This window comes from Protopterus annectens, chromosome 7.part0 (genome assembly GCF_019279795.1).
Source record: "Protopterus annectens isolate FY-2018-M chromosome 7.part0, PAN1.0, whole genome shotgun sequence".
NCBI lineage: Eukaryota > Metazoa > Chordata > Ceratodontiformes > Protopteridae > Protopterus > Protopterus annectens.
The window spans coordinates 1,167,753,489-1,167,777,841 of NC_056739.1; the positions used below are offsets into that span (position 1 = coordinate 1,167,753,489).

General features: G+C 39.9%; 1 protein-coding gene across 3 annotated transcripts in view; it reads left to right on the forward strand.

Moving 5' to 3' along the window:
- STRA6 (signaling receptor and transporter of retinol STRA6) overlaps positions 1-19,608 on the forward strand; it is a 585,684-nt gene extending 566,076 nt beyond the window's left edge. For all 3 annotated transcript variants that reach the window (XM_044077758.1, XM_044077760.1, XM_044077759.1), the window contains exon 18: positions 16,340-19,608. In XM_044077758.1, the coding sequence (XP_043933693.1) occupies positions 16,340-16,545 (206 nt within the window). In that variant the 3' untranslated portion in view covers positions 16,546-19,608. The remainder of the gene's footprint in view (positions 1-16,339) is intronic.
- Positions 19,609-24,353: the final 4,745 nt, after the last annotated feature.

Here is a 24,353-nt window from a genome sequence, read left to right on the forward strand (position 1 = left end):
GTCAAATAATTATTGTGTTAAATAATACATAACTGTGGCGCAATAAGTTAGCACATTCATCTGTTAACAGGAAGGTTGGTAGTTCAAGCCCACCCAGGGATGATGCTTCTTGTACCCCTTCAGAAGGAAAGACTTTCAACAAATTCTGGAAACTATAAACCCATATGTGTTAATAGTCTTATTTTCAAAGCAATGGAAAGTATTAAGATGGAAATTATCAACAAGGACATAGGGCATCTCCAGATATCTGATCCATCACAGTTTGGCTTTGTCAAAGGAAGGTCCTGTTTACTGAACCTGGTAGACTTCTTTGAAAAGGTCACTAAAGCAATGGATGAGGGGAAAGTGGTACATGACTGCCTATCTAGATTTAGCTAAAGCATTTGATACAGTACCTGACTTGGGCATTGGCAACAAACTTGCAGAACTAGACATAACCCCTTTATAACACACTGGGTAATTGGCTCCATGGATAGGATGCAAGAGGTTACTTCCACAAAGAGGCTGGTCACCAATGAAGTCCAACAGAGCTCTGTGCAAAGCCTGCTCCTCTTTGGCATCTACTTCTTGGAGGTCGAAGCCAATGTCAAAGACTCTGGCTGACCAAGTTTGCAGATGATTGCGAACTAGGAACAGTCATTGAATTCCTCCATGACAAAAATATCCTTCAGGAAGACCTAACACAGACCAGCACTTGGCACCAAAACCATGGTTTAAAACTCTGTGTCAAGACATGCATTATAGTACCTTCTGGGAACTAAGCCACCCTGGGTAACAGGGTAAATGAAACCCCTCTAAAAGTTGATTCACAAGTCAGGGATCTGGGAACTCATGTAGGTAGTAACATATCCTTCGGCCAACATGTGTCCAAGGCAGTAAGAAAATCATTCTGTGTTGCTCAACTTGATCTAGGTCCAGGGAGGTCATTGTACCACTGTATTCAGTCCTAATCAGACCCATCATAGAGTATGTCATTTAAGCCATACACAATATGTTTGACTTTTGAATGACTTGGATGCATCCGGATGCATCCTTTTATATCCTAACTTCAGTAGTATTTTCACATGTACACATTATATAAAAATCTCTCCAAATGGTTCCAGTCTAACTCCCATCAATCTCTCCCAATAATACATGCAATAAAAAGAAATGGCCTACCCCTAGCACACTGAATCATTACTAACGTCATTGTATTACATGTTATGGTGTCTCAAACATGTAGACATTTTGAATATCATATGAGATTAAATTAACATAGAACATTGACAATGCATGAACTTTATATATCTCAGAATTTAGTAGGTGCTTCCTTCAAACCATTCTATAAACCTCTCTACCAGCTCACAGATAAATACAGTGCCTGACTTGTTGCCCTTTGAAAACCCAAATGCTAGAAAGCTCCATCATAGTCTTTCCAGTCACTTGATAATTAGTTCTGTATTTACTTTCTGGAAAAAAATTGACCTATCAATGTGTTATCCTAATAGTCTATAGAAAGTGCAAACTTCTTAAAGTATTTAAACTCAACAAGTATTCAAGAAAAATCATCATTTGAAGGACAGATACTCTCCAGATTTGACATCTACCCCTCATTCATTCCTTTCAGGAATGTTCTTATAACTATAATATATTCATTTATGCCAAAACAACTCAATTATATGTAGGTGCCAGACTTGTAATTGTGTAATCACCAACGTGTTTTTTGGGAGGGGTTGCCTTTAAAGAGTGAGATTGTGGTACCTCCAGTATTTCTCTTTTACCTGACATAGAGTTTGTGTGTGAAGTATACAAGAAGCACAGAAAGTTGGGGCATGGGCAGTTTGTCCACTGTGATAGCATTTTTTTAGTGTTTTTGTTTAGTTGTGATTATGAAATGCATTCACTTTCAAGTGGTGAAGCCATTTTCTGCCCATTGTTATATCAGACTCTATCACAAAAGTATCACACTTTAGTAATGGATCCATTCCACACACATACAGTTCATTCTCCATAATTTTTTTAACTTCCATTAAATCTTTCCAGTCTATATGTTTATGCTTTTTTCAGGAAATATTTGCCAGCTCTAGTCCTGAGAACAAAGCAACAGAAAACATAACATCAAAATACAATTAAATTGATTTCAACTTTATGTAATACTAATGGCTTATCCCTAAATCCCACAATAAATCCTTGCCAAGTACACTGGATGTGACCCTTCACTTGGTGAGCACACAAATCCTCAGGAAACCAACCTTGATAGGAATTGCTGTTTAGGGCTAGAAATTGAGGAATTCAGTACGGAACAAGCTTGGGAGCCATCATGCTTGTGGTGGGTCATTTGTGTTCCTAGCTGTGCAGATGGCTAATGCAATGTCAGCAGGATGTAGTTACTCCCCTTGTGTTAGCCTAAGATACCCTGCTAGGCTCCTGGTCTCCACAAGATGTCACACAAGCATGAAGTTTCCCCCATGCCCTCCCTTTGGAATAAGACAGCTGGCCATCTGCCACTTCATCCTATCCCCCAAGCCAAACTTTCTGGTGACATAAGTGGTTTAGAGTTTGAGTTCCATTTTCTAGTAATTTCTTTTTTGTCAGCCACCAGAAATTAACATAAGGCCTTAGTATGTCTAGGCAATTTAGGTCCTGTATCTCAGTTAAAACAATATTTCCTTAGTTACACCCATTTGCTCATTCGGTATTTCTGACAAAGTGTTCTATAGGTAATTTTTAAGTCTGCCAACATATTACACTCCTAAAACATATGTTCCCACTTTCCTCTTTCTTCCTCATCACACCTCTAACTTTTGCCATATATCTGAGGAAAAATTCTCTGGAGTCTGCTTGAGCTATAATAATACCTATGCAAACTACTTCCAAGAAATAATCTTAAACCTTCTAGACTTTGTTGCATATTTGTGAGCCATACATATGTCTTCCCATTGTTTCTTTGTGATTTGCTTATCCAGTCTCACTAGTTAGTTTAGTTGGGTATATAGTGTGTTATTCCCTTTTGTTGTACCGCCTCTCCCTTAGTTTGGTTTTTAGTGGTAGTTTTGGTGCCTTTTTTCCCCTTAGCCATTAGGGCTTTGGCTTTTGTGCATGTGTGTGTGTTACTTTGGTTTTCATTATGGCTGATAATTTAAGAAGTGCACCTCGTGCAGTCGGAAGATGCCCAATTCTGACTAGCATGAGGAGTGCTTGTATTGTTTGGGCTTTCCACACCTGGAGGCTGAATGCGACATTTGTGCCACATTTAACACCAGGACCTTGGGGGAGTGCAGCAATAAGTTCCTTTAAAAGGTCTTGCTCAGGTTTGAAGGCTTCCTCTGCAGATTCAAAGAGAAAGACCCATTCCTTGCCTTCAGATCCCTCTAAGAAACTGTGGCTGTCCGATCCTACATTCCCGGATCCAATATCAGCCCGGTCCATCTCAGATCCGAGGTTTTTGAAGCTGAGAACTGTGGAGCCATCTTCCAGATCCAGGACTTCGCTGGATTTGAGGCCCTCTGATCTAACTAGGGTCTGGCCAGCCTCAGATCTGATCGCTATGTTGGCTTGGCCTTTGGGTCCGAAAGGATCATCGAATCCCAATTATAGCTTTGGAGTAGGTAACTTCTTCTCCTACCCCAGACAGGTAGTTCAGTCAGCTCTGAGGCCTCTGAGCCAAACCCTGGAGCACCGCAGCAAGTCAGTGAGGTCTCCTAAGTCTACACATGCCTCTTCCTCCTCACAGTCTTCAAGGAGTTACTCTAGGACATGGACAGGATGATGAGTAGCTTCCTCAAGACCCAAAGAGAGTTGGGACTCCTGGCTTTCCCTGTCCATCTGGATGGGGGGCTTCACCCCTCCCTGTTACTCATTCTCCTCTTCCAACTCCGGTGGCTTTGCAATCTCGACACCCGGACAGTGGTCAGATTATGGCGAGGCTAAGTATTCCCCTTTTTTCAACCCCATCAGAGTCCCTGGCTTGCCTCCATCCTCAGACCAGAGTGAGCCCCATGCCAGAGTGATTGACACTGGCTCTGCAGGTGCGGGATCTGGTACCATTTTCTCAGACCAGTCCCTTCCCCCTTGGTGCCCTGGCCTTTGATAGATCTGGACCGGTATCATCCAGGGGTTGTGGTATTATTTTGTGACTCATCCCTCCTCTCTGGGGAACTTCTCCCTTGGACATGGGGGATGGGACCGCTTCCAGCCCCTGGGTTTTCCAGGTGGTAGAGAAGACCTTCTTCAAGGCAGGAGTTCCATCTACCACATCTCCTGGTCTTTCCTGCCTCTCTCTACTTTGGCTGGTGAGGCTGCCCATCCTGTCCAAGGTCAGCCCTCTCATTTAAGCCTTTAGGGGATTTCCTCCCTTTGAAGAGTCCCTACTACTTCTGAGTCCTCCCTGGAGCACCCCATGGAGGAGGTACATCATAAGATAAAGTGCAAGAGGAGGCACTTGGACTCCCCATTGGAATCCCTCACTGAGGGCATGTACCTCGATGAAGGAGTCGGTGCCCCCAAATCTCCACCCAATGATGTCTCCTTTGGGGACATCCTTGAAATCTTGAAACAGAAATGCAGATGGTCTCTCCAGCCCCCATCTTTGGAGGAGTCTGTTTTTCTGAAGGCTTTCAGGATGAGCCCATCTATTTGTCTACTTCTTGGGTGTCCCACCCACTGAATAGTTAGATTTGATTGCCAGCAGGGCCTGGAAGGAGCTTGACACTGAAGCCAGTCCCATAAAGAGCAAACAAATTCCTCAGCCCTCCTGAAGGACTGTCCTTTCTGGAGCAAAGGTGTCCCGGTTGTTGCCATTGTGGTTGCTGCCACCACCAAGAAGGAGCTGACAGAGCTCCATGGTCCATCCTCCGAACAGAGAGTCCTGGGTGATAGACCATCTTGGGAAATGTGTGCACACCTTAGCTACTTTTGGGCTGAAGGTGGTTAATTATTTGGCACACTTTACCTGCCTCCAAAGGGATTTGGTCCAAGAACTTTCCACTTCCCTTACACAGTTATTGTCAGCAGAAGACTTTAAAAAGATGTCCCCCAAGCTATCCACTCTGATGTCCCTTGTGAACTCCTTGATGAGGTTAATCTTCAGTGCTGTGGAAGCTACCTCTTGAGCAGCAGGTACCAGCATCACTATGAGGCATTATGCTTGGTTATGATGCCGCTTTCAAGGCAGGGGGGGTCTGCAAAATCAGGGCTCCAGGGAACCCTTCTCTGAGTAACCCTATCAGTGCTCCTGAAGCATTGCCTGACTGCTCTGCCCTGGAGGCAGTCAGGGATCACATTTCCCTACACCCACTAGCCTGAACAAATATCACCTCCGATCAGTGGGTGTTAAACATCATTTCCAGGGGCTATTTCATTCCTTTATCAGAACTCCATCTCATGAGAAGTTACCTCCCTGAAGTTCCATCCAGCCACAGGGAGTTGGCCTTCAAAGAAATTCATCAACTTCTTCAAAAAAAAAGCCATCCAAGAGGTCCCAGCAGGACAAAGAGGATTCGGCACTTATTCTCACTTAATTTTAGTGCCAAAAAAATGGGGAACCTGCGTCCTATTTTGGATCTCAGCAAGCTCAATCTTTCAGTCAAGAATTCCAAGTTCTGGATGGTCACTGCTTAGTCCATTCTGCCTCTCTTATGCAAGAATGATTCAATGTGCTCTGTAGATCTCCAGATTGAATGTGCTCTGTAGATCTCCAGGTCACCTACTATCACATCAGGCTAGACAGGCATTCTAGGGGCCAGTCATTACCAGTTCAGAGCCCTACCCTTCAGTCTCACCACAGCCCCAGGGTGTTTACCAAATGTATGACTGTGGTAGCAGTTCACCTGCAGCTGCAGGGGTTTCAGGTATTCCTGTACCTCGACGATTGCCTCCTCACGGCACCATCGAGGCATCAACCGCTACAAGCAATCCATTACGTTCTTCCCCTCTTTGATCATTTGGGGATTATGATCAACATTTGGAAATCCAATCTCATTCCTACTCAGCAGTTGGAGTTCATAGGGGACAGTTAGACTCCATCTCAGAGATTGCAGCATAACCACTGCGCAGGGTTCAGTTGATCTGGGAGCAGGTTACTCAGATCTTAGACCTGTTGCTTCCCTCAGTTCACTTGATTCTTCGAACCCTTGGATCCACGGCCTCGGCCATTCATCTTGTTCCCCTGGCACAGTACCATATGCAGGTATTACAGTGGACCTTAGAGGTTCAGTGGACTGTCTCAACCCATATCCTTGCCCATAAAGCTAATGCCTGTGTGCAGACTACACCTTCTTTAGTGGCTTCAAGTCTCAGGATCTCATTCTAGGCAGGCCCTTTTGTCCCCCTCTGCCCAAGGCTATGGTGACCATGAGTGCTTCCCTGTTGGGGGGGGGGCATTTCCAGGGTAAGACTGTCCAAGGCACATGGTCTCCCATAGAGACCAAGTTGCACAGAAATGTCCTGTTCATGAGAGCAGTTCTTCTGTCATTGCAAGCCTTTCAGGACTGCCTTCCTTGGGGGAGGATTGCAAATCAGACAGACAACATGGCTGTGGTCAGGTATATCAACAAACAAGGGGGAGTACAATCTTACTCATTGTGCAGAGAGGCCATGAGAGTGAATGGGTGATGTCCTCCAGGCACTTCCTTCTTACAATGCATATACCCGTAGACTCCAACATGTTGGCTGACAAACTCAGCAGATCCATCTGGAGTCCTCAGGTGTTGTCCCTCAATCCCACAGTGGCAACACAGATTTTAAACTGTTTGGGTCAACCTTGCTGCAAACCTATTTGCCTTCCCAGCCAACCACAAATGCAGCAGGTACTTCACCTTGATCCCCCCTCCGGGGGAGTCATGGAGGGATGCTGTAGTCCATGATTGGCTCCCAGGTCTCCTGTATTCCTATCCTCCTATTCCACTAATTCTCAAGGTTCTGCAGAAAAAGCAGTGCCTGAGAACATCCATTATCCTCATTGCCCCTTTCTGTCCCAGTCAATCATGGTTCCCCTTCCTCTGGTCTCATCTGAAGTATTTGAGTACTGGATCCTCAACAGGATCTGATCTCCCACCCTTTGGGGCTTCCTCTCCTAAACCTCTGGATCCTTCATCTAACTGCATGGTTTCTCCAATTATAATGATTTTAAAACAGTCCAGGCTGCCATCACCCATCTCTGGGCTAAGAGGAGGAATCTGGATCCCTTTTCTGCTTTTGTCTCTGATCTCCATTTGTTTTTGTCCTCTCTTTTCCAAGCAGGAGCAAGTTTCTCTATGATCAAGCTTCAACTGGCAGCGATTTCTAATTTTCACTAGAACACTGAGCCTATGTTTTCGTCTAGAATTTACAAAGTGTTCTTGAAAGGGATCTTCCTGCTTAAACCACCGATTAAGGATCCCTCGCCTCCTTTGGGACCTTACATTAGTTTTGCAATCACTGACAAGGGATCCCTTTGAGCCTGCTGGTTCCTGTGATCTCAAATTCTTGTCTTGGAAAACGGCCTTCCTGGTTGCTATCACTTCTGCTAGGAGCGTTTCTGAACTGCAAGCTCTTTCCATTGCTCCTCCTTATATGATTTTTCACAAAGACAGAGTTTCTCTCAGGACGAATCCCTCTTTCTTGCCCAAGTTTGCTTCTGAATCTAGTCTAACCAAAGTATTCAGCTACCAGTGTTCCTTCCCAATTACTTCAATAGAGGAGAGTACAATCTGCATACTCTGGACATTCCAAACAGGAACAAAAGAAACCACAAAATCCAAAGTGAAGCAAATGCAGGCAGGAAGTAGTAATCCACACAGTTTATTTAGAGGAATAAGCACTTTCATCCCAAACAGTTAATTTATTAGGAACTTAATCAGAAATAGTAGAGATTCATCCTACACCAAATTTATGTAAGTAAAAGATGACATCATATTCTGTCTTGGAGCCCAAATGTATAAACACACCCCCTAATATAAATATATGAATATGCATATAAACACTATATTAGTATCAAGAAATTAAGAATGTATAAATAAAAAAACAATTATACACAAAAGGCATAAAAGCAATATAAAAAAGCAATATAAAATATGAAAGAATAGACTATTTAAAAAAATACAAACATAATTACTACAAAAACTATTTTTTGAGAGTTTTCAGTTTTAAAAGACTAGAAATAGAGAGACTTTCATTTAAACCTGGCCAGTATATGGAATTCAGGCGCATTTGTCATATTAATTCCAATTTTTTCAAAAAATACTTTGGACATTCACAGACAGTTACAGTTCTATCTTCATAGGACCAAAAGATTTTGCAGATCAAAACAGCTCTTTGTAGTTTTTTCCCCAAACAGACCTAGTCTTCTGGTGTCTAAGGTCACTATTTCTAAATGGATCTCTAGCTGTAATGTCACAATCTATGAATATAGGCATCTTGAGGGTTCCAGGAAGAATCGGGGCTCATTCCACGAGGTCTGTGGTGACTTCCTCAGCCTTTCTGGCCAACCTTTCTATTGATAACATTTGTGCTGCTCCCACTTGGTCTAATCCTCACACCTTCATATCATTACAAACTGGATTCAATGTCTAGGAGCAGGGCTTCCTTTGGCTCCACAGTGCTCCGGCATGTCCTTCCTTGAAGCCTCCCAGGATAAATGGTAGCTAGAGACTCTGACCCTATGGTGATGAATAATGACATGGATAACATCAGATAAATACTTGCCATAACTTGGTATCTGTGTTATCTTATGTCATTTCATCACATTTCCCTCCCATCATCCTCTTACCTTGTTGGATCTTGGAGGACGCTGGCGTGTTTTTCTTTGGGTCCAGGACTTTTTTCCCCCCACTGTTATGCAGAAATATGTTAGCAAACTCGATCTGAGGGTTAGAGGGCAGCAGGGTATTGTGGAGGAGGGAGGAGCTACAGCCTTGGATCTGTCTGTTGTATGTTGCTGCCTCAGATCCTAGACTCTGTGGTAATGAATAATGACACAGGATAACACAGATGCAAAATTATGGTAAGTACAGAAAGGAGAAAAGCTCCACAAAGATTAGTACAGAAAATGCAATACACTACAGAATACACAAATTGTTAAAGTACAGTACAAAAGTAAGTAAGGAGCTGTAACATGGTAATACTGTAATGTAAGCATAGAATAATTATACAGTGAAAAATAACATTATGTGAAAATATACAACACAGCTGAAGAGCATTACATTCAGTTATATGGTTACATTCCTACAATGGTTAAAACAATAAACTGAGATAGTTGAGTACAGAATAAAGAAGGGAGCTGATTGTAGACTTGCATAGTAAGATCAGATGGGAAAATGGAGGGTTGATAACGGGGCTGATCATAAAAGCTGATGACTATTTTTTTAACTGTATTAAGATTTTACAGAAAGTTTAATTTATTTTAAATTTACAACTGGAAAAATCTGCATAAATTAAACAAATGCTACATTAAACTTGTTAGTTTGCACTCTAATTTGACTTTTTTTCTGAAGTGTACTGCTAAGAAATTATCTTCAAGTACTCTCTACAGTGCAGAAATTTTGTTTTAGAATATATAAAGCTCAGTGTATATAGTAACATAAATTCCAGTGGTGGAAACAACATTTGGATGTCCATGTTAATATGGAAACCTTCAATGATAACATTTATAAGTGTGAAACAAAACAAACAGGAAAGTAATATAGGATAAAATGCATGCTAGTGTGTCAACATTTTAGACAGAAGACATTTGAACCTGTGGTATTAAAAAAAAGACCAAGGAACTGATATTGTGGTAACAACACATCTATGGCATACAGATAATCACTACTGGAATATAAACACACTGGAATGAATAGTTAATAAGATGGATGCAGTGCAGTAAACACCATGAATATAATCTGAAATTGAGAATGATGATCACCTTTCTAATGCTGGAAGGGTGCTTAATGAGCTTTTGTTAAGCACCCTTCAGCACTGTTAAGCACTAGTATTGCGGTAGAGTATTAGTGCTTGGCAGTAACAACAGAAGAGTGGCAGAAAGCCAGTGACCTCTTCATTCAGACCATTAAATGACTCATAGGTTCAAAGGTAAGAAAGTAAAGGCTGGATTCTTCAAAATCCTACCTACAAGAAGATACAATGAAAATAAAATTCATCCAACTACTACTACAGAAGGAAAAGTGCTGACAAAATCTCCAAAGAATACTGACACAGAAAGCAATGCAGCTTATAGGATGTACCCTAGAATTCACAGAAACTGGAGAAGAAAGTATTTGCAATATCACTAATTAAACCTTTTAACAACTTAAAGGAGGAAAATAAGGTCAGGAAAAAATGAGCAAAAGAAAGCTGTGATTTGCTTTTAAATCTGTGAGAACAGGACAGTGAATGAGAAATGTTCAATCAGTTCATCTTCAGTTGTGGGTAAACCACTTAAAATGCTATCAAAATGTATGGAATTAACTGAGGCCCATGGTAGTGTATGCTGATAACAAAAGTCATAACAGAGAAGTACTTTTCATGGACTACAATGGCTTACTTATTTTTTTCCAGAAAGGAGCTCTGCAGTCTCTTATAGGAGGCACCACCTGACACTCCTTATCTATTCTTTCACTAATGTATTTGATAAGCTGCTTATAATATTTACCAGCACCCAATGTTTGCTCTCAACTTCAATGCAGATTGGTATGCATAAATCTCATGTACTTCTGAAATCTCTCACCATTTTCCATCATAGTTCCCTTTTAAAACAATTGTTCTACTCAGTTGCCACCTTTTCTAAGAACTAATACTTCCATTTGTCTCCTTGAGCTTTTCTGTGTCCTCTAGTTGTGGTAGCTCTGTTTTTAATGGTACCGACTTGGGCTGTGTGCAATTTCCCTGCAGTAATACACATTTCTGTTATGCTTCCATGTGGCATATTTCTTTGTTAATGCAGATATGAAAATATTACCAATATTAATAATTTTACTAATATTAATAATATTTTTGCAAAAGAAGCAATTATATCACAGAATGTCTAAACATGGTCCACCATGTTGAAAAGTATTTTTCACTGACAACCACTGCTTGCATACATCCCCAACATGACAGTATTGTACTCAGTTTTTGCTTTATTAATACAAATATGGAAAATGCCATATTTTCCTCATAATTTAGTGTAAACACTCTTAATGATACCAGTACTGTACATCTTATGCTGTTCATTTATTTGTGCATGCTTAGCAAATTATATTGCTTAGTAGATGCAAAGTGGCTTTTGGAAATGTATCTGTACTAGGAATTCAAAAAAATGTCTTTGAAAACACTGGTGACTACATTAGTCTCAGGAGAAAAGAAAGAGTCCTGTTATGATAAAGAATATAGTATTACAAGATGCATATGAACTCTGATTTCCTGACAACCATACTCTTCTCAGATAAGCAATGCCACTTACTTGGAATATATAAGAGAGAAAAAGATAAATATATACAAATAAATACACATGATATGAATATAAATAGATATAGTTCTATAGATACATAGTTATATAAGTGGTAATCAACTGCAACAGTAGTTGACTCACTACCAGTAGACCACAAACAACAGCAGCATATCCCATCAATCAGTTAAAGAATCACAAACCAAATGAGATGCAAACCAGTATATTAGCTGTACTTCTCCATTCCTCAACCTGTAGTACTAAGTACATAACCTCACTAAAGATAAGCTAATTCTACCTCCAACACCATCTACACCCATAATATAAAGGATCGGTAGTTGATGCAGACTAACACACATCTTAAGTTCATGTAAAATGTCAGTAAAATACACGTTAGCCATACCATCAGTTATTTCCCATGGATACATATCCAGACAAATGTTACAGCAACACCCCACACAAACCTACACATATTCTGATCACGTCAGAAACATAAACAATGCAAAATGCATGAAACTTTCCTACCAGCATAACAAGCATGCATTGCCTTCCCACATACCTGCAAACTACAGAAGAAAAGCAAGTAGGTTGCTTTTCACCAGACATTTCTTTCTTTGTACAAACATTGACCTCCAACTGGTGAATTTACATGGACCAGCTCTACTTCCATATATGTGGGTAGAGAGAACAGATAAGTAAACAATATGTGCTATCATTCAAATGCCTAATTATTTGCACTTTTTTTCTTGTACATTTAATGATTCTTGTATTGGCTAGGTTGGGACGAGAGGGATATGCCAGGAGGAAGGCAGGAAAACCAACATGGGTTCAGGCGCCTATGCTGTGAGACATTTCCCTGTGGTAATTTGGTTGGGGACAAATGGCTGAAGTGACATTCAGCTGCAGAGAAGTATGGATGTCTGCAAATTTCCTGTGGGCAAAGGGAAGCACACACTGCCATGCTCACAGCTTTATTCAAGTGCATGGGGAACAGAAGAAATAATGAGTGTTGTGCTCAGTGTACAGTACATGCTTATGTAGCTACAACATGCAGAAGTGTACTACGGCATGGAGGAAATCCTGCATGCTACTGTAGTCACATTTATGCTTCCGTATGCATTTTAGCTAATGTTCCCTAGACACTCTGAAGGGGTGGTGGTCCACATACACCAATTATAAAGGCACTGCCCATTGAGCACTGCATTTTTTACTACCACTGACATGCCCACTTGCCAGCCTGCTGCTGATGCCTGCCATACTGCCAGCTGTCTCATGTTGCCTTGGGGCCATGGACATTATTTTCCCCCAAAGCATTTGGTTATTGAAGTTGTGGGCATGGCACCACATTCTTCTCTTTGCCCACAAGGAATTTGCAAACAGCCATATTTCTTTGAAGCTGAATGCCACTTCAGCCATGTGTCCCCAGCCAAATGTCCCACAGGGAAAAGTCTCACTGCCTAGGTGCCTGAACCCAAAAATGGGTTCAGATGTTGGGCCTTTTCCCCACCTTCTGTTATTGGCTTTGTCCAGATGTTTTGTAGTAAGAGGTTGACATGCATGACTGCAGTGGGTGAACACCATGAAATAGCACATTCAGTCCCACTGTCTGCTCCAAAGTAGCACTACAGTGAGCAAATATGTTTGAATCCGTTAACTTTGCTATCTGAATCCTGCCACAAGGTTCTGAGATGGAGCGCATATCTAACTCCCATTACTTGTGCCCCACATTGCTGTATTTCCATGCAGTGTTATCTGGTAGACCACTATAATTTTATTTGTTTTAGGACTTTTAAAACTGTACCGTTACAGTGGTCTGTCAATTGCAGAATCGCACGCACATAGCACACTTAGCAAGTCTGCTGGAAACAAGGCTGCTCAGGGCACTGTTTGTTTCTGAATGCCCCCTCATCACTAACTATATATGAGTTTTTGTTTAAGAAGGCCTTCTATTCTGAAAAAACTAAGAAAGTGCTCCGGGTTCAGCCATGTGCTATGATTTTTAATGCTCCAGTGTTTTAAGATGCCATTAGTCTTCTGTGAAAATATTTCCTGACACTATAAAAAGCCACACAATAAACACAATGCTCTTGTTTTACATATTGTGTGTGTCTGTTTGTACACACACACACATATATTTATTTATTTATATATATATATATATATATATATATATATATATATATATATATATTGAATTATTACATTATATTATACATTTGTGACCATAATGTCTTGTGTACACAAACTGTACAATACGTATGATCATCTCTCTGTGTGTTTGGTGTAGAACAGGCCTCTTATTTTGTTTAAATGTCTTAGTCTCACACAAACATTTTATAAACCATAAGAAGACTTAAACACTTGTTGAACATAGTCAGCCAGCACCACCATAGTAGCAGACTACCAGTTTTCAAGTTTCCATTACAGATTTTTTTACAGGCATTAGTGTGAAGCAAAGAAAGTCTGAATCTGAAAAGCATGTCATTATTTAGTGACTTCATTCCTCATAAAATTTGTGAATTTCTGACAAATCACTGAGGAGTGAAGTCACTAAATAATGACACATTTCAGACTTTCTTTCCTTCATACAGCAGACACTTATTCTCCCAGATTTCTAACTTTATAAGAGCAACATTAACAATTGATTTGGCTCCTTTATTTCTGCTTTGTCTACATTTCTTGAAATAAAAGCTTGACAGGTAGATACAAGAGCAAAGAAACCACAAAGAAAATCATGTACATTCTGCAATACTACAGAAACATACCTGATTTTCCTTATATTTCCACCCTGTCTCTCTCGTACATCTAAACTGTCAGAAAGGTTACATGTTTTTTTTCCTTTACAAAAAAACAAATAGCAATGGAGAATCACCCTTTCTCCATTGCTTACGTATGAGCAGTACATCATCAGAGGGCAGAATCCCAAAACAACGTAGAAGAACACCACAGTGCCATTATACAATGACATTATTTAAGAAAAGTAAGTAACTTTTTTCTCATGGCTGGGAGTGGGTAATGCTGATTTACCCACAGACCAAACCACAGCAACCATGGGTAAATCCAACATTACTCACACCCAGCCATGGGTTATTGCTATGTTATACAATGACTAGCCATTAGTATTCAAAAACGAGTACACTGATTGGCCAGCCCAACCATCATGCCCGTTGTAAAATGGAGAATATACCAACCAAAAAAGGTCCGCTTGCCCAGACTTTTTCCCATTAGTACATCTTGTAATTTTTTACTTTTCTTTCTTTTTTTGAATAAAAAAAAGAAAACGGAAGACTTGAAGCAAATGAGGGAGACGGCTCAGACGAAAATAAAAGGATAATCAGGTACATTCTGCAAATCTGTCCCAACTCTCCCGAACATAAAAAGTCTCCCGGTTTCTTTTTAATATTCAATTAAAAAAAAAAGAAGAAGAAGCAATGGCGATCTTCCTTTCTCCATTGCTACCTCTGCACATCACTGATGTACTGCGTAAGCATGGGAACACAAGTCCCATACGCATGAGCAGTACATCAAAAAAAGCCCCAGGATACCTGCAAAACATGGAAGGACAAGATGGATGCATTATACAAAGACATATTTAAGAAAAGTAAGTATTTTGTTTTCTTAAATAATGTCATTGTATAATCACCCTCCTGACCAAACCACACCAACCTTGGGTAAATCCAGCATTACCCACACCCAGCCGTGGGTTATTGCTTAAATACTTCATACCCTTCATTAGAAAATTCACTATGATTTAATTAAACAGTTTTCTGGGAGAGTATGTATTATCATTATTTACAATCTAAAAAGAATGCAGTTATGTCCACTGTATAATTTTTGGCCCATGACACTTTTTGTATTTTTCAGTTTTAGTTCTCGTGTTATTGCACATAAGTATTAGCCTTTTTTTATTCTAAATTAACTTTTCAACCATGTATCCTTTGTTTTGTTTTCCATATTTCATTTAGTTATTTTAGGGACTTAACACTTTATAAAATGGTGGTAGTTTTATAAAATCAGTAATAATTAACTGTTATTCAAAGCACCCCGTATTTTCAGCTTTATTTCTATTTCAGTTGTCACTTTACTTTCCTGCTGTTTCTCTAGGTGAGAGATGCAGTGACAACAAACTAAGCCAGGCAAACTAAATGTCCCATTACCCCTGCTGCAATATTCTGACTTTATTTCTTTGTTTATTCATTCATTCATTTGCTTGTTTGAATTTGCTAATAATGGTAGAGAACTAAAACTGATTAGTTTCAGTCTCTGCCTAAGAAGTAAAACACAATAAAGAATACATAAATCAAGTGAGAACAGTATATTACAAAATATTACTACCAAGGGTGATAAGCATTCCCTATATATCCATGACTCATAACCCCTACAGTGGGTCTAGGTCACAAGAAGATCATTGTGAGAATCCATTTCCAGTCTAAGATAATCCTATCTAGACTGTATTTACCAGGCACTCCCCTCTGCATCGCCGCCTGGAGGGTGGTGTCCACAGCTATTGTCTGGTGACTGGCTTAGGTATGTAACCTAACTTCATGCTGAACTGGCTATGTGGACCCATTTTGTTGGCTTACCACTTTCAAAGTGAAGGATAGGTGTTAGGTGCACAGTTATTTGGGCTGCTGCATGTGCAAAGAAGATTCATATAAACATAATTCTTGCTCTTGACAAATATTATTTCTGTGGCACCTAACCATGTGATGTCATTAGTTTTGATTTTCTGTTATTATTATTATTATTATTATTATTATTATTATTATTATTATTATTATTATTATTAATAATATTATTATCAGCAGCAGCAGAAAACAGAACAAAATGAAATGTAGTAAAGAATATGTTCATTTATTTGCAATAAAAATGTATTTGAGAAGATTAGCACTGTGGTCAGCACTGTGGTCAGCACTGTGGTCTTTTGATCTATTTTCTTCTGATGTGCTTCAGCCTGCCTGTGTTATTTGCTCTTCCTAGGAATCCAGCTTATGAAGAAAGAAGTGCAGCTCAGATTCACAACATCTAAGCAAATAAGAGCCAGATGGCACCTGACCTACACACTCCTAAGGAACCCTTCCTTGAAACTCTTTCGAAGACCTGCCTTCACAGACTCCATCTCTAATGGCACAGGTACTTGCCTGTCAACAAAAAGCTGCTCAGAACAATGTGACAACCAGTTGTAGAAAGCTCTTGACTTTAGATGATATTTGCTGTTTCTGCTCTGACACTTACGTCTGTGAATGGACTTCATGTTTGGATGTCTTTTCTAATTACTGGACCAGACACACTAATAGGCTCTGTCAAATGAGATGGTACTGGACAGCGTTCTTAGAAATACATTTCATTATTTCAGTCACACTCTGCAGCTCCCTACTGGACTCTAATGGTTTTCTGATCCTCTTGTCTCCAATATTAACTGGTCCTTTTTAAATAATCTGTTATGAATGACTTTGTCTACATCTGTGCTAGCATTATTTAATCTAAACAAAACCTACTCAATAGCAGTTATGTTGCATTCAATGTGTCCCTTCTCTGAATTAGTAAGGCCAAAAAGTCTGCACCTTTCACTCTAAAAATGAATCTGATTGCAAGCAATAAGCATATTAAATTTCCCAGTATAGACTGGTTTAAGGTAATAGAAGTATGCATATATTTAACTGAATACTTAACTACCATAAGGGTGATGGTACATTTATTAAGTTTTGTTTTTTGACCATCCAGCAGTCTGCACTGGAAAGTAATTATGTCCATATGGCACTGGAGGAATACATCACAGATAAGTCAATACAGTATTTTCTCACACTGGAGCAACACTTAATTAAGGTTTCATTTCATTCCTTGCCTTTCAAACTTGATGTGTATCATTTCCAAAGATCAAAACATTGCTAGAATAAGTTTTTTTAGGTGCATAAGTATTTACTAGTGGTTTGTCATGGTCATAATGTACCTCCGACCCTCTCACCTTCACTAAGAACTGTTTTTTTTTCCATTGTTGCACCTTTCCTTGACTGCCCATTGGCTTCCTGCTATCTAGATTATTTAACTCAGTATTCAAGGATCTACTAAGGTTCTGCTGTATTTTGTGAAGTTTGCCATCTTTCATTTGCTCTCCTGCATCGTGCACCTTGCACTAAATGCACTGCTCCTTTTTGCAAAGTTCAAGTCTGACAGCCTGATTCTCATTTCACTGTAAAACATATCAGAACAGGAATACATCAGAAAAAAACAGGTCAAGCTATTGACAGGTTGCAAATTTAGTCTGAGAGAGAACGTATTTTAGTCAGAAATCTCAGTAACAGCATTTGCAATAAATCTGCTTAACCATGGATTATCAGAAAAAAACAAGTTATGAAAGACAGTGGCTAAAAACCCAGGTAAGAAAAGAACAATTTGGCATGTAAGGGAAATCTGTGAAAAACTACAGGTGATGTAAGGTTTTACAGAGCTTAAAATGAGCTGCACTAGTGCACATGGGCTGCATTTACAGGCAGTCCTTCATGGCCCATCACATGACTACAGAGCTTAAAATGAGCTGCACTAGTGCACATGGGGTGCATTTACAGGCAGTCCTTCATGGCCCATCACATGACTACAGAGCTTAAAATGAGCTGCACTAGTGCACATGGGGTGCATTTACAGGCAGTCCTTCATGGCCCATCACATGACTACAGAGCTTAAAATGAGCTGCACTAGTACACATGGGGTGCATTTACAGGCAGTCCTTCATGGCCCATCACATGACTACAGAGCTTAAAATGAGCTGCACTAGTACACATGGGGTGCATTTACAGGCAGTCCTTCGTGGCCCATCACATGACTACTTTCAGATGCTGTGTTTTATCAATTAGTTGAAACAAGTACGTTACTCCATACGTTGCAGTCATTCACTGCATTGTGATTCTTCTCGCACCTACCAAATCCCCTTCGAAAATGCTTTTTTGGGGTTGGGGAAGATTTTTCTAAAGCACTTAAGTTTCAGCTGTTGTGGAAGAAAGGGTGCTGATGACTTACAATAATAAAAACTGCTAGTTGTTCATATGGGAGCTCAAAGAGTTTTGAGAAACAGAGCTGTAGGACACTGGAGATTTAAAAACGGACATTGTCTAATATATCTACCGGGTAGATGAACTGTAGGTACTCACATTTTCTGCATGCAAGGAGTTGATTTTTCCAGCTGAAATGTTCAGTATACTTAATGTGGGGAAGAAACAAGAATATTTAACTGCTCCAGCTGTAATATATAGAGTGCTTCTATAATCTGTGGAGTACAGATTAGTGACGCAGTACATTTATACCATCAGTGTTTTTTCTGCTTCATATTTACAGTGTGATTTTTTAATGTTTATTAAGCTTTGGTTGTTCCACAATGTTTTCATGGCAATTTTCCAATACTGTACCAGTATGTCATTGGCTTATAAAAGATACATTCTGTGCCTCTTCAAAAAGGTTATCCATCTAACAATGCATGTGTTTTGTTTGTCCAGAAACTTTGGAATGCACATTCACATCTAACCCTTATAAAATCAGTGAATTGCAAGTAACATGCTGGGATGACTTCTGTCAAGAGTGTGTTAGTTTTCATTTGTTATCCTTTAAAGGAAGCAGAGATGAAGCACATACACAATCAGGCTGAATGTGCTTTGTGAGTCAATTTCTAACTGATTTGCTGTAAAAGAGTTGCCATACTTCTCTGATACCCTAACAGCATGTTGGGTCTCAGATCATCTCCTGCCTAACACATACCTCTTAACTTCTGGACATTAGAAATCATAGAATTGGTCTATAAAAACAGTAGCAGAGGGTCAGAAAGAGGAGATTCAAATAAAATGTTTTCAAAAACCAGAGTCTGTGTAGTTAGTAGTAAGGATTCTTTGTATATACTTAGTTTATTTTTTTAATGTATGTAGTCCTTAACAGGTGCAGCTACTTTTGTGAATAAACTAGAAGACATGAGGCTAAATCAGATAACAAAGGTCATAGTGTTATGTCCAATTCAAAGCAGATGTAAGTTAGCTTAACAGCACCAGATTCAACAGACCGTTACCTGAAAACTCATAGTTTCCCTTTATTTCAAACTCTAGCTGCCTTTGTATGTATGTAACATGCAGAATTAATGTCTTCCAAATGATAAGATGTTTGTTTTCAAAGCTCTCTTTAAAACTACATTCCAGAATGGGTACGTGTTGTATGTTATGCGTTAAAACTCTGTGCAAGAATTATAAATAAAAACAATTCTTAGTGTAAAACTGATTCCATTCCATATTTTCATGGTGATTTTATTCAAAAATGCAAATTTTGTTTTGAGACATTTTTGTGGTGACCATGTTCTATGTCAGTAAAACAATGTTAATAGACGATGTAGCAGGTTCTTCATGGGGAAGTTAAAAATTCATTGATGACCGACCTGAAGAATGTGCCTACCACCTAGTGAAACAGCTTTCTGAAAAATTACCATCGTGCACTATAAACATTTTATTGAGCAAGAAAGCCCTAGTAGTTGTTGATTTCCAAATGATGGCGCTACCTTATATACATGTGGTATATTTAACATTGAAATGGTACAATGTTGACTGTCAAAACATTGGCAAAAAATAATTGAAAAAAACTTACAGGCACACTGCATATGCTAAGAAAACTAATTTTGAAGCCTGCAAATCAAAACCTGTATTTTCTGTAAGGGAGAGGCCTTGGCACTCCCACAACACCTGCTAATTAAATATGCCAATGCTGAGATCACACTATATGAAGGAAGCGCATATTCCCCAAACCCACTGTTATAGCAATCTCACAGAAAAGTCAACAACTTTCTGTCGACCAAATTATTTTGGCCAAAAAAGCTATTGACTAACTTAATAGATGACCAGCCTCAGGACTTTATAGCTATATCTATCTATATCTATGGGTCTACTTTTATATCCCGAAAAGTTGGAAGACTGAAGACCAGAAGATCGAGATGAAAAGTACGAAACCCAGATTCACGAATCACAAAAGTATTCTCAGGGCAAGTTAACACTTGTCCAATTGGAGGGAATTTGTGCTGTTTCTCCATTGTAGTATGATCCCAGAGTTGGGTTTCGGCTGGTACGTTGTGATTTCATGTTGCTCTGGGTAAGTATTCACTTGCCCTGAGAATACTTCATAATTCCGGGTTTCGTGCTTTTCGTCTTGATCTTTTGGTCAATGGTGGTCTGGCTTTTCGGGATATAAAAAAATTTGGTCAACTACAAACATAGTTGACAGATGTGTGAGATTGTATAATTTGCAGGGTTGGAAAATATGCCCTTCCATTGATATTGTGCAATCTCAGAGATAGTATATATAATTAGCAGGGAGGCATGTATTATTTTTTTTTTTTTTTTTTTTTTTTTGAGGTTATGCTTTGCATGCACTGAGATTGTTTCTCAGGACATTAGTAGTAGCATGTTGATGTTTGTAAAGTCAACATTTTCTGGTTGACATTTTAAATATTGATATTTGGGTGTTTCAATGAATTTCAGTATATCTATATATATATGTGTGTTTGTGTGTGTGTGTGTGTGTGTATATATATATATATATATATATATGTGCCATCTCTGAAAGTACAGCAGTCTCACACAGAAAAAAGGTCAGAATTTTGATCAGATGAACCAGTATTTTTTCTTTTTTTTTTTCTTCCCTCATCCGACAATCGGAATTTTTGGCGAGTTGTCTGTAACCCATATTTATATACATACATGTGAATTAGCATGACATGCACTGTAATGGAAAGATGCTAGAAAGACTCCTAGACTGATACCATAACACATAATACTCCAGCCAGTACTACATCATATGATAAGGAATAAAACATGCAGGATATTGTCCTAATATAAGGGAAGAATGTCACTTCACTGAATTCTGTTTCCATCAAAAATGGAACTCTGTGAAACTCCACTGTCACTGCATCCCTGGAAGTGTTACATTTAAGTAAAAAAAAATGAGGTACAACCCTCCATTTTGAGATGATGTAGGGGTCCATTCCCTATAAAAAAAATTCTTCTTCTACCGGAATGGTTACTTTTGATGAGTTCTGTTTTCAGTGAAAATGGAATTTAATAACTTTATATAAATCCAACATACTGAGAAAATGCAGTTGGCATAATGGTTAGAGTGTTTGCCTCCCATGCACAAGGTATACGTTTTCATCCTGATCTCCAGCTAATGCCTTTTTGACATTTGCATGTTCTCCCTGCAAACATGGTGAGTGTTTCCACCTCAAATTCACCCAAGAATGGAGTTGTGGGCAGCAGTACAAGCTCTATATGGTGCATATCGGGGGAAGAGTTGTATAGATCAACCACTTTGGGCATCATCTGTGGTGTGCATTATCCTCTAGATACAAGAACACAGATTGCAGACTGTGTGCCATGTTAAGGCTAGCCACTCAATGGTGTAAAAATTGGATCTAAATGATTCTGTCTTGTTGACTGTCAAAAATGGGAATGGGTATTTGCTGTTGATAAATGGGTTGCAGATGCAACCTACTCTGACCTTAGCCAGGGAACTATGCTAACAGTGGAAGGAGTCTCTATGACCCTATTGGCCAGTGTGTGACTGCCATAAAGCCCAACAGCCCTAGGTCGATAAGCTACTGTCTGTCCAGTGTCCAGTTATCCAGCCTGGGTTATCTGAGATACTTCTGCAGAGCAAAAGCTGGATGTAAAAAACAGTCAACCTACTAAACATGAACTATGGAATGCTACGCTCAGTATAGGTTCACTAACAGGGCAGAACTTCAAGGTGGATGACAATGGTAGGAAGGAGGCAAGACATCCTGTGTATCCAGAACAGAATATGAAAAGGTGGCGCAGCAAAGCCACTTCACTTGGGATCTAAAGTCTACTACTTGGGGACAAACTAGAAATGGTGTGGGAATTGTACTGAGGGAGGGGCTCAGAAGACAATGACTGATCTCAGAATCTCCACAGCAGGGTAGTGACAGCAACAAAAAGAGTGCATTCAGGGGCAACAGTTGCAGAGTCTGATAATGGGACCTGAATGTACATATCAGGACAGTCAGAACACGATATGAGGACTGCCTGGATCCACACGGGTAGGGCAACAGGAGTAAAGGAGAGGCCATTCTAGACTTCTGTCTGGCAGATGGCTTGATGATGGCCAACACATGGTTCAGCAATGGGCACAGTCACAAAATTAAATACAAGAATGGCCAACATGCAGCTCAGGTAAACTTCCACCTAGTAAGGAAAGAGCAGTGGTGTTGAATCAGTGATTGCAAAGTCATCCCAGGTAAAACAGTTGGCACACAGCATAAACCACAGATTGCAACCATCATTTGCAAGCAGTGGTCAGAGAAGGCTCTAAGGTCAACAGAGACTAGGCTGAAGACCTGGAAGTTGACTGGAGAGAAAGCACAAGAGTTAGAGGAAATATTAGCACCTCATGAAGAAGAGGAAATGGGTAGAATTGAAGAAGAATGGCAGCACCTCAAAACGGCATGTGTTAGGACTATAGAACAAATATGCAGCCGAGCCACGAATGGAAATAAGGTACGCAATTAAAGCTGGTCATGGATTCCAGGAAGTCATCAAAAGAAAGGAGGCATGCAGGAAAAGGTGGGAGCTGGAAAAGACAGAGCAAGCTAAGAAGGAACACTGGTTGGGTAATAAAGAGTCTAAGAGAGCAGTTATAATAGTGACCACAGCATCAAAGGCACTCAGTCATCTTCTGGTAAGTGACTCGATAGATGGCACAAAGAAACTCTATCAAGCTGCAAATCAAAGACAGGAAGATAAAGAAGATAGCCATCAGACACCCTAAGGGATGCTAGCAAAAACCTGTTCACCAGTCCACAGGATATCAAAGGCAAATGGAAGGAGTATTCCCAGCAGCTTCTGAATAAAGAAAATCCACAGAAGCTGTAGTGCCCTAGATACAGTGTACAAAGAAAGAGAAGGCCATTTTAAAAGAAGTAAGAAAAGCAGTAAGGAAAACAAAACCTGAGAGAGCAGCAGACTCGGAAGAGAAACCAGCAGATATGATCAAGATGTTGGGTGACTTAAGGGAGAAATGGCTCCTGAGGGTACTCATATCAGTATGGAGGAAAAAAGTGCATCCCAGAAGACTGGAGAACAAGCATACTAGTGCCAGTGTACAAGAACAGAGGGGGCATTCACAAATGTTGGCAGTATAGAAGTATCAAATTCCTGTCACACTGCATGCAAGTCTTAGACAGAAGGTGATTGATAAATGATACGCAGAGCATTTAAAAGTGAGATGAGAGATGAGCAGTTTGGATTCAGATCAAAATGCAGCAGAACCAGCTCAATGTCTGCAGTGAGTCAGGCAGCTGAGAAGAAACTAGAGATGAGGAAAGAGTCCAACTGGGCATACACAGACTTGGAGAAAGTATAAGGCAAGATCCCAAGAAAGCTGATTTGGGCAGACTTTCAATGGTTCAATGTTCCAGTAACAGTGGTTTAATTAGTGTAGGTTATGTACAAGGACCCAATGATACAAGTACAGACAGTGTTCAGACTCTCACAGGGGGAGTTGGTGTACATAGGGGTTCAGCTCTGAGCCTGCTGCTGTTCATACTGGTGATTGACTACATTAGCAAACAGGTCTGAGGGGAAAGATCACAAAGTTACTATATGCAGACCATATGGCATTACAGGCAGACTCTTGAGCAAGGACTTCAGCTAAAGATAGGGTAATGGATTGAAAAACTGAAGGCAGACTGGGTGAAGCTGAATACAGATAAGATGGATGTAATGGAACCAATAGGAGAACTCAAAATAAGCTGAGAACTGAGACAGAAGGGAAAATAGGGGAACAAGTTAACAGATTCAAATATCTGGGAGTGGTAGTGGAAGAGAAGGGAAGTCTGAATGAGGAGGTCAAAGCTAGAATCAGAGGGGCTTGTATCCAACTGTCAATGTGTCAAAGATGGTATATAACAGAAGAATGCCAAAGATGCTGAAAAGTAATGTGTACAAAATGGTGGTGA